Here is an 11798-nt window from a genome sequence, read left to right as displayed (position 1 = left end):
TGTGTGTGTGTGTGTGTGTGTGTGTGTGTGTGTGTGTGTGTGTGTGTAAGACAGAGAGAAGTGAAAACGCTAACATAACACTGGGAACCTAAATCAAACACACACACAGCAACCCCATTTAGCTAAATTGGGTTCAATCATCAATCAATCACTGCTCTTGTTTGCCTTGGTTACTCTTTCCTAAGTGCAATGAGCCTTCTTACCTAATTTCCCCCAGTGTCTAAGGACACCCAGAGGCCAAAGTCAGGAACTGAAAGTCTCTTTTGCACTTTCCTTTTCATCCACAGCATCTGACCAACTGTGAATTTTAGGTAAATTAGCGATAGATGGCGGAAAACGATTTTTAAAGATGCAATGTCATCATGTATAGCAAAGTGAGATGCATGCCCCTGAAATAGTGATGGTTTCTTCGGCTGAATTACCAAATGGGCAAAATGGGCATCTAGACAGGGACCCCCCCCCAGGGCCCCGCAGGTCCTTCTTGCCACAGGCGTCATATACAGTTCATTTTACCCCGTTTCAGCTATAAGAAGTAACTCCATTGAAACAACTTTGAAAGTGGTTACGGAGTCTACATAACTGCAAAACTTTTTGACTTTGTTTAATTATCAACAAAGCATCTCTATCCGTATGCTGATACTACTGGCACTCTGTGCTTGCTTACTGTATGAGTGAATGGTGAACAGAAATTGTAGCAGGCTTGTGTTTGACCAGTCGGCAACTTTTGGTCCTTTTTGGACGATGGGAAGGAACTAAATTTAGACCACGGTTCCTCCCATTGAAACACAGGTGGTTGCTGAGTTCCGAAGAACATTCCTGGAGAAGTTCCAGTAGCGTGGTGTGCTTCATTTGTCCTCTTAATAGCTCTGCTGTCTACTGTATTGGATACACCCTTCTTTTTGTAATTGTCTTTAATGCCCTGTTTCCTTCATCCCTAGGGGGGAAGCTGTGGTCTCACATTGGAAAGTTCCTGCGTACTTCCAGCCCAGAGGACAGCTTTGACATTCCTTTCATCCAGAAGAGCCACACGGCGGCTGTACACTCTCCACAACACGCTGCACCACAGCTCGATGTAGATTCCGCCAGTTCTGGTTCTGGGCCGGTGTCTTGTCCCGCTTCTGTATCGGAGCTCCAGAACAAAGGGGAGAAGCCGATCGCGTCTCCTAGGAAAAGGGTTCTCCCTCCCAGGCGCATTGAACAACTTGGGGCCCAGTCGGACTCCGGAGCCACCTCTGAGGAGGAGTGCACCAACAGTTATTTGACACTTTGCAACGAGTATGAACAAGACAAGGTCGAACCAGATGCACTAGAGGAGGAGGGAGAGAAGAGCGAACAGGAAATGCTGTCGCTGGAAGTGCCCGCCACGACGACCACCACGTCCTCGCGTAGCCGGTCACTGCTGAGCAACGACAGCCTCTCGTCACCGATCAGCTCTCAGGAACTCGGCTTCTTCACAGAGTCGTCCGACAAAAGCGGCAGTGAGCAATACCGCTGCGAGGGACAGGACCACGGCGAGGTGTTCAGTCCTTTGCCATCCCCTGCTGTGCCTCTGTCCAAGCACACGCCAATGGAGTTTTTCCGTATCGACAGCAAAGACAGTGCCTGCGAGGTGACCTGTCTTGACTCGGGAGAGCAGCGGCCTTCTCAGAAGCCGGTCTCCCTCTTTTCCACATCCGACCTGGGCTCGGATGTCACTGAGGATCTTCCAGAGCTGGCTCAGGAGGTCAAGGGCCACAGCTCAGAGCTCTGGGGGTTGGACTGTAGTGATAAAGGCTCCAACGAGTCCGTGCCAGTCATCTCGTTCAAAGAGGCAGTAGTGGAGGATGAGGGTCACCCGCCAGACCTTTTGGTCAACCTGCCTGTAACGGGCGGGACTGTCGACTCTTTACAGGAGGAATTGGACACCTCGGGGGTGTGTCTCGGCCTCGAGGCCACAGCCTCGCCGCAGAAGTTCATCCAGCCTGATGTTTTACAGCTTCACAGCCAGCCGGAGGAAGGGGAGGAGCAGCCACTGGAGCAGGAGCCTTCATCTCTATGTACAGCCTCTGCGACTTGTGACACTAGTGCTGCGTCTTCCTCTCCCTTCAACTCGTTGTGGGATGACTGCAGCTCGGCGTTTGGGTCAGAGGCCTCTGACAAAATGGTTGTTCACCCTACATGCCAAAATAATTACCTTGACCTTCCAGTTACTGACATTCTAAACGGGAAACTCGAGGCCGGTACAAGAGTAAATACAGACTTGGTTCCTCACCACAGCGGCAAAAGCACAGACTCTATCCCAGCCGCGAATGGCACCGAGGCTCGCGCAGTGGTCCAGAGTTTATTCGGTCTTGATGGCGAATCATCAAGAGTTATTAGTGATACAGGTGGCTGTGAATTTGATAAAGAAGTATCGCGGCTGTTCGCCGAGCTGGACGAGCTGTCGTTGGCTGCGTCCCAAGCTCGTATCCCGGAGGAGTTTGTGCGATGCTGGGCCGTCGAGATGGTGTCAGCCCTGGACCTTCTGCACCAACACGGCATCCTTTGTCGAGACCTCAACCCCAAAAACATCCTGCTCGACCACCAAGGTTAGACATCCGTTATTACCGCGGCTTATCGTAAAGCCTTTGTTCGGTAACATCCCACAATCTAGTCCCCTATCTCATAGATCTCTGAAATCTTCAGTATATGCCATAAAGAATAGAGGGGGGGAAAGTCCTGAAAATTTAAAAAATACAATGTAGAATACGTTCTTTCTAGAATATTAGCTGCACTAAACAATAATGCCACGACTGCTTACGAGCTATAATATTAGGGAAGCAAAGCAGTACAGTTTAGTTGCACAAAGTTTAGAAAAATATATTTCAGACATAGTTCAATAAGGACCTCATGAACATCTTAGACATCTTGGTGAAATCTGCTCATATTTCTCTTTAAGCGAGCATATAACCACATCTCTCTGAAGTCAGCCATGATGTAATGTATTTACTAAAATTAAGGCTTTTCCAGAAAGGGGAAAGTGTTTTTTTTCCCTACCAGGAGGTCACAGATTCCCCCTCAACTTCTTCCTTTGTCGTCCTACAATCATCTCTCTCCGCCTCGTTATCAACAAGCGTCTAATTAGCTGAGTGGCTGTTTTCGTCTCCCTGGTGGTAATTATTGTTCTAAAGGGCCCATCAACGGCGTAGTGTGGTGCATCAGTCTGGCTAGCCCAGGCTAATGGCCACGGCTACCTAATGACACCATTAGTTCTAATGATAGCGTTAACGGGTAGCCGCTAAACAGGAGTAATCGCCGGGGCCGTGTGCTTGAAAAGCTCGCTGAGGGATGTAGAGAGGCAGAAAGGAACCGGTGGAAGGAAGTGCTCTGAAGGTGAGTAAACAGGTTGAAAAGTATCGAGTCGGAGTGATACTTGACTGTGTCGGCTTGAGGCAGAGCGCCAGATGAATGTTTCTTACTCTTTGAGCCGAACGCTTTCCCTCTCTTCCTGTCTCCTTAGGTCACATTCAGCTCACCTACTTCTGTAGCTGGAACGATGTGGAGGAGTCCTGCGACAAAGAGGCCATTGCCAATATGTACTGTGCACCAGGTGAGACGTATGCTCATACACTTTATCGCTCTGATTTCTCTTTGGTGCTCCTTCTAAACTTGTTAATAATTGGGAGCCTCATTTTGTGTGTTTGCGTGTCAGTAAGGAGCTTTATGTGGGGTTAATTCTATGCAGGCATGCAGGGCCATAAGTAGGCCACTTTCCCATGGTCACAAACCCCTCATTCATAGCCAGACATGAATAAACAATCCACGTGTACACACACACACACACACACACACACACACCGCTCTAGAGAGTAGAAACAGGTGAACACTGATTCTTCTCCACTTTGAAATAGACAGAAATCCATATGCAAAGGTGCTCTTTCCATTCTGTGCATTTGCTTTTTTTTTTACCCATTAAAGAAACCACATCTTAAGGATTCATGCAGTTATCATGATGACATTATTTACATTTTAATAACACATATCTGTTTGTATCCGGAGGATAAAATAGAAATATTTAGTATTTACTCACAGTTTGGAGAGGCTGGCTCTGGTTGTAGTTCTCTCCTTGTCCTGTAGAGTGTGCTGTTGTGCAACACTGAGACAGCAGCGAGGTAACTCCATGTGTCGCCCTCAGCAGGCTCGTGGCAGCTCCGGCATGCTGTTTACAAGCTGCCTGAAACAAACCGCTGCTAGACTACAGCACCATGTCCCTACTTAGCACTTCTGTGTGTGTGTGTGTGTGTGTGTGTGTGTGTGTGGGGGGGGGGGGGTCATCTATGGGCAGGATACTTCTTTTAATATGTTGCTGTTTTAAGCATCAGGCTTCACACTTGGGATGCTGGATGGATTGTGTTTGATTACACCTTTTCTTAAATACGCAGGACGGATAACTGCTGAAAAACTCTGGATGCATTTAGAGGCGTACACAACGACCCTCGCACCCCTTCACCCCCCCCCCCCCCCCACGCACTTATATTAAGCTATTCTCTCACACTCATCCTCTCGCTCAAGCCAGGAAGGTCACTTCAGATTTAAATCCTCCTTGTGACTAGGAACATACAGTGTGCCACTGTCGTAATAAATCTGAAAGCAACAAATGCTTTATCTAATATTCAAAGTGTGCATTTTTTATTCCCTTTAGAAACTGCTTGTTTAAAAGCCCACTAATGGAAATAGAAGCACGTAGAGGCATATGTACGGTGGCCAGCGGTAGGTGACCTAAAGACACACAGGAGAAAACCTCGGCACAAGGAGCTTTACGTGCACAATGGAGCTTAAAACCTAAGTGCCAATTCGAGACATGTTTGACTCTGAAGTCATTGTGTAATTGATGTAGTAATTGTTCTTGTTAAAATCGGCATCGACGGCTTTTTATACTTGTCTAATAGAGGGGATGGTAGGTCTGAACAATGTTGTTTATTTAACAAAATAAAATGATTGAAATTTAAAAAAAAAAGTAAAAGGTAGATTTTGACTAAATGTACACTTGACTCACAGATAATTTATAACAGCACTCATACGCCCGTTCTGGATCAATCCAGTAAAGGCAAATAATGTATTGATTACTTTTTAAAAGTGCTGTTCTCAGCAGTCAAAACTGGAAGGTATTTATTTTAAATTTTTTTTTTTTTTTTTTTCAGACTTGAGAGGCTGTCGGCAACCTTTGGTTTCTTTACTTGACGATCCGATTAATTCACTTTCACAATAGTCATTGAATACGTCCGTAAGTTAATCGGCTAGTCTTTTTCGGCACTGTAGAATTCAGATGTACACAAATACAAGTAGATCTAATGTTGGACAAGAGGAGCTGAAGGAGGCAATCGGAATGGTGCCCTTTGCATCACATTTGGGCGGCATTCACATTCGGCTCACTCACACAAATAATAAAAAAAAATATGAAAAAATGTTCAATGTTGTGGATAAAAGCCAGCGCCGTAGTGAAATGAAGTGGAATAGTGCTGATCAGCCCAGGTGTGAAAGATCTTGTTAGTTAAAGACTGTTGATCCCGCATGAATCAATGGCTGTAATGTGTTCAAGCAGCCAACAGGGGGTGCGTGACGCTGTTGCTGAGCGATAGTGTGGCTTCAACATACGTTGAATGTACTACGCAAACACTGGCAACTTTCTCTTTCTCGTCTTTGTCCACCTTTCTTTGTTGCTGTACATGTTAGTATGCACACATTACTAACTAATGGCTCTCATGTATTTGACATGTTTTTATTTCATACCTGCAAACCCCTTACGATTGGTAGATGCATGTATCTGTTGATGTACAGTATGTGCTCGTTAACACACACACACACACACTCTCTAACGCAGAGGTTAGTGAGTGTGTGTCTCCCCTGCCCTTGTTATGTATTGCTGTTTATCCAGACAGGGTCAGCTCTGGCGATGGCTTCATTCCTGATGACAGATTTATGACTGTTTGCCAGAAAGCTAGCAGGGGGCCTGCTGTGACCGTGTGTGTGTGTGTGTGTGTGTGTGTGTGTAAGACGGAGAGAAACATGTTTTTACAACGCACACATTCACACCCAAAAAACACGGGAGTGGACTCGGAAAATACAGTGACATCTGTGAATCTATTTATCCTGCACTTCTGCTCATTTATTTTCTCAGCATATCGTCATCGTTATTGATAAACATCAGATGGCTAATCTTTTGTTCTCTAACAATAATACAACAGCTATTGAGTGACAGTGAGACACGACCTGATTGGAGCAGAAACAGGAAATAGTTTATTGTTCTGCTGAGAGGGAAGCAAGGCCTAAACCAATTCTCTTCAGTGTCTAAGAAAAGGGAAACTCAATATTCTTCCCCTCTGAGGTGACAAGTCAGACTTTTAGCTGCTCAGCGACAGCGTGATCTACTGGAAGTTAATGTTTAGTTCCCCTTTTCACACAACGTGCTCACCTCTGTGTTTTGGAAACCTTTTCAAGTAAGAAACTGTACCCCGAACGTACTTCGGCTTTATTATTTGAATGTTATCTGATATTCTTTGATGAGTCAAAGGATTGTTTTAGAATATATAACTTATTTGGTTTTTAACAACAATTGTCACCATTTTAACAGAGCCTCATATGAGCCTCAGTCTTGGAACGTTATAAACCGAAGTCTCCTTACTTCCTACCTGCAAACGCTTTACTTCCCCTTTCAACAATGACTGTCTGTTCAGTTTTTAGGGAAGTCAGACTAAGAGGAGAAGAGAAAGTTCCTTATGCCCCCCCCCAGCCGAGAGGAGATGGAGTGACTAAGATGCAAAGCAGGAGGGAACTGCATTGTTAAGGGGAAAGGGAAGAAGAAGAGGCCACGAGGTTAACGCCGCATTGTTTGTATCCAAACTCCTCCATATCATTTTGTTTTCTTCCAATTATTTTTTGGTTCATGTGCTGTTTAAGAAAGCTTTGTGGGAGGTATGGTCAAATTAAGGCGTCACACAGTGTAACAGTGGGGTTTGAATGACCCATGGCCCGTGGATGCAGTTAATTCTCCCCTCCCGTCCTCTCTCTCTATCTCCCGTTCTCCCTGCCTCGCTCTGACAGAGCGGTAAGTGTAGCCAGCTCCACTGTACTCTCCCTGCAGCTCCTTAGACATTAATCCATTGTGATGACATCGACCTTGCTCTGAGACGTGTGCTTGTGTGTGTGTGTGTGTGTGTGTGTGTGTCCAGTATCTTCCCTCCAGCTCATAACTACGCAGGTATCACTAGTCCGTTCAATGACGATCTTCTCTCCTCGGCTGTCAAAACAGTAGTCCTGGGGAGCCCTGAAGACTGGTTGCTCAGTTGGCTGTGTGTGTGTGTTTGTTTGAGTGTGTATGTATGTGTGTAAACGAAACGTGCAAGTCGTATCATAGCCCTCTCTAACCTTTACTGCAAGAGAGCCGCGCAGGCCCCTGGAGTTGCTGGCAGCCTCCGGTGAGACGAGGGGTCTTTGTCCTCCTCTGCTGCCCCAGCTGAGGAGCCTTGTCTCTGGGCACACGCAGCCGTGACCCGGGGTCCCAGCCCTCTGGAGAGAGCGGAGCAGAGGGAAGCTGAGCGGCACAAGAGGCCATCTGGTACCCAGTGGAGCTAGCGCACACACAGACTCTCTCACATATACTTTTGACTTTAGCAACACGTGTGTCACTCTTGGTTTCTGTGTCATACTTCTTCAACACATGCTGTGGAGTCTCAACAGCCTTCCATCAAACTGGTTGGCCGACTGACTCTGGATCAGAATCTCAGAAAACATGGCCATGAGCACGACAGTGGACAGATTTCCCATGAAATGTTTATCTTGAGAGGGTTTTGTAGTCCTGACATGTATGTAGAGATGGTCAATGATGTCTGTGATTATTGGGAGCCTTTAACTAATTTTGGTTGTCGAGACAAAAAACTCAATGGCAGATTGTCATTAGGATCTGTGAGGCTGCAATGATTTGGTAATGGGGTTAATCCTTTTAAGTTATTTCTCACACTTGTGATTTGGCTTCTTTTTACTTTTCTTTTTTTTTCCGACTGTTAAACGGACAAGACATTTGATTAAATGACTTTAAATGATGATTTCCTAATTTGCCACTATTTCTTGACATTTTACAAACCTAACAATCGATTAATGAAAATAAATGTTTTCAGGAGCTGAAAATGGTGCGGGAGAAAATACTAAACAATAATGTTATACTACTTCTCAGTTGTTCCTGCTTTACATTTCTTGGTGCGTGCGTGTGTGTGTGTGTGTGTGTGTGTGTGTTTGAGGTCAGGTCATGCAGATGGTGTGAAGTTGCAGCAGACGGTTTCCTCAATTTAACTGCTTTTTTATTATGCAAATCACCCTTTTATGAGACACACACTTGTTTGTGTGTGTGTGTGTGTGTGTGTGTGTGTGCGTGAGAGAGACTGTTCATGTTTTTGTGCTCATTTTGAATTGATTGTATCAATTCAATGAAATATTAAGTAACCCAAGATGTCAGTCGCAAACTGTTTGTTGAAGGTTTTTTCATGTAATTACCAAAGCGGTCTCTTTTGCACTTAGCTCAGCTTAAGATGAGTAAATGATTTTATTTATAAATATTAGGTTATTCTTTTATTTTACATCTATGATCAGTTGATCAGTTATTTCTCTGCTTGTTGATTTAATGATTAATTCCGCGTTTTCCCTCCTTTTTTTTTTTTTTTACTCCGGTTTCAGAGGTGGGAGGAATCGGTGAGGAGACCTCGGCATGCGATTGGTGGAGTTTGGGCGCCGTCCTGTACGAGCTGCTGACAGGCATGGTGAGTCAGAAAGTATGAACGTTATCTTCGTATCTAAGGTGTTGTGGGATGTCTGTAGGTGCCTTGGCTTTCAACTCTCTCACACTCCTTATGGTTGTGCCAAGTTGTGTATGATTCTGCGTGCGTGTCTGTATGTTTGTTGGGGGAGTTTGTTGTTTTGGTGTGTGTGTGTGTGTGTGTGTGTGTGTGTGTGTGTGGGTGTGTGGGTTTATGTGTGTGAGGTGCGTCTTGGCTGCCGTCTCTTACTCTGTTTCTCGGGGAGTGCCAGGGGTGTCGTTGTGACTTTCTCCCCCAGCCTGAGCTCCATCTGCTGGGGCAGGGGGGGTCAGCTCTCACCGGGCCTGGTTGCTGGCTCCTGGAGCAGCGCTGGGCTTGGAGCGCGCCGATCCGAGGTCGGTGTGGAAGGTTGAAGACCAGGGCGGCTCTCGAGGTGCTGCTGCTCGGGCCGGGCTGTCTGAGGGACAATCTTTGAAGGGGAGCATCTCGGAGCCTTTTTGTTTGCGAGACAAATGATCCATATTCACATGCACATGCTAATTATACCTTGCTGCTCTCTTGAATGACAAACGCACATACAGTTGCACGCGCAGAGAGGCCTGTGCATGTGCAGACCCGTCCCTTCAATTGTCCATTGTCTATTCAATTTGAATAAACTCTAACTGATTGCCAGTGGTCATATTTTCATATCAGCTATCAGTGGTTTCCATCAATGGCCCCAAACATGAGTCTGGTTGTTAGTTAGGTTAGTGTTTCGATGTTAAACAATACACACCCACCTACCTGGAAAAATAACAAGTCAGTCACACAGATGTCTCCTTTGATGATTATGTCTGGGTACAGCCCTGGCAAGGATACACACACACAGGCACACATAGTGTCTCTTGATCCTTGCAGGATAAGATCTTGCCTGCAGCAGTCTTCACTGTGGCTAGGAACCCAGCCAGAACTCCTGCAGTACGTACCAGGAGAGAGAGAGAGAGGGGCAACCGACCTAACTGATGGAAAAAAAGCACACAGGGTCCCCCAACACAAACAGTTCACGGGCTTACGTCTTGCTGCACACGCTCTGTTCTAGCATTTTCAATTTCAGGGCTCAACAATAAGGACTGCCTGCTTGCCTGGAGCAAGTACAAGGCCAAGTCTGGGGCGAGTAAATCTAGCAAACACACTTGATCGATCGGCGCTAGTGGTAAAAAAAAAATAGCTAAACACATTTTTTTTCCCCGTAATGGATGATGGAAGTAGCTAAGGAGTGATCCATCTCGCTTCCTTCTCATCTCTGTGGAGAGTTGCACATGCGCAGTATTGATCGGGCACTCGTGGCGGCGAGTAAAGACAAAGTCTTTTAGCTTTCAATTCTCCTGGAAACGGGAGTTAAGTTGTGAAAGAGCATGTGGGCGAAACTCCAACTATGTTTTCCCCAAGTTTGAGAACAAGGTAGATAGAACGAGACGATTCACTTTAGTCTTTGTTGTTATTCGCTAACTAGATAAATAAAACAATTTATACAGGGGCAAGTCAAAATTGACTGCGGGCAATTAGATTTCTGATCCACTTGCCCGACCAGGCAAGTGAACAAAAATACATTAAAGTTGAACCCTGAATTTTGAGGTGTAGATACGCTGAAAGATGTCCTGCTGCAACGTACAGTGATTATGGTCATTATTGTCAATTATTTTAACAATGTGGCTACATTCTGTGGTTGCAAAAGCATTTGTAGGTCTTGTGCTCCCTTTCTCTCTCTCTCTCTCTCTACTGAGATTATTTCAAATTTTTTTCCCCCCAGAGTGCAACAATTCCTTGTAATTGCCTGTTTGACCTCTTCATATTTTACTCTAAAAACAAATAAAAATGCTTCATATCTACTGCTGCCTGCTTAACTGTTGGTTCTTCCAGTACAATAGCGCTGCATAATTCAAGAACAAACTAACCAAAAAAAAAAAGACGTTTTCTTTCCATGTCATCCTTTCTGTGACACACGTCAGTTCTAAGAAAGAGCAACAGTAGTTCAGTCACTGCCTTGTTGTAGTTGCTGTGATCAGTGTTGTTTCAGTTGCTCTGGCTCTTTGGTCTCCTCCTATTTGTCCAGCTCTGGTGCTCTCACGTAGACCCTCGGCTCTGCGGGTGTCGGTGTAAATGTCCCTTTAGCTCTCGGGTCTGTCAGGTTTTCTTTGTTTTGATTGATCGTTATCTATTCTTTCCACCCCTCCTTCCCACTGCACAGTCTCTGCTGCGGTGCCATCCAGCAGGAGTCGGTCGCCACACTGCTCTCAACACCCCCGAGTCTGTTTCAGAGGAGGCCAGGTCTCTACTGGAGCAGGTGAGAGTCTGAAGTGCTACCGGTAACTTCCTGTGTAATGTACTGTTAATGTCTTGTACAGTATTTAACTGAGTGGGCCACACAAATACATTTTCACCCACCTCAACAGAAGTTTGAAGATTCTGCATTTATCATATATTCTTTACAAAAGTCCTCCAGATTGAAAAAACATGAACATAACTAATAACTTGCTGCTTTTTCTGAATGGGGATAGGTGGGTGAGGGAATCTTGCATGATAGTTTTAAAGTAATAATCTGTTGCATTTACAAATAAAGTTACAACACTCTCACACTGGCTGGTGAACACAATGGAAATGAAACATAGATATTTAAAATACCCAGTTTTTTGGCACATGGAATGTCCTGCAGCAGCAATTTTTAGAAATAAGTACTGTAGAAGAACTTGGTTAGCATGACCTACTACAGTGGCTCAACAGGCGCAAAAACTCTACCTTCATTCACAGAACATGCATCAGAGTACTGAAAACACTCTGTGGGAATAAAGACACGACATCTCCAAAGATGTTACAAAAATAAACACCACAGCTCACCATAACTTTTTGCATTATTTTCTGACAGGTTAGAACTGATAAACACACATCCTAGACATAGTGTGTGTGTATATATGTATGTATGTATATGTATGTATATATATGTATGTATGTATATGTATGTATATATATATATATATATATATATATATATATATA

General features: G+C 44.9%; 1 protein-coding gene across 2 annotated transcripts in view; it reads left to right on the top strand.

Moving 5' to 3' along the window:
* Positions 1 to 11798, top strand: part of rps6kc1 (ribosomal protein S6 kinase polypeptide 1) — a 27554-nt gene that overhangs the window by 8607 nt on the left and 7149 nt on the right. For both annotated transcript variants that reach the window (XM_031870338.1, XM_031870336.1), the window contains 4 exons: positions 939 to 2567; positions 3479 to 3568; positions 8686 to 8768; positions 10993 to 11088. In XM_031870338.1, coding sequence (XP_031726198.1) covers positions 939 to 2567; positions 3479 to 3568; positions 8686 to 8768; positions 10993 to 11088 — 1898 coding nt within the window. The remainder of the gene's footprint in view (positions 1 to 938; positions 2568 to 3478; positions 3569 to 8685; positions 8769 to 10992; positions 11089 to 11798) is intronic.

The sequence above is a fragment of the Anarrhichthys ocellatus genome, unplaced genomic scaffold (genome assembly GCF_004355925.1).
Source record: "Anarrhichthys ocellatus isolate YVR2014 unplaced genomic scaffold, GSC_Weel_1.0 scaffold52, whole genome shotgun sequence".
NCBI classification, from domain to species: domain Eukaryota; kingdom Metazoa; phylum Chordata; class Actinopteri; order Perciformes; family Anarhichadidae; genus Anarrhichthys; species Anarrhichthys ocellatus.
This window is presented reverse-complemented; position numbering and strand designations above follow the sequence as displayed.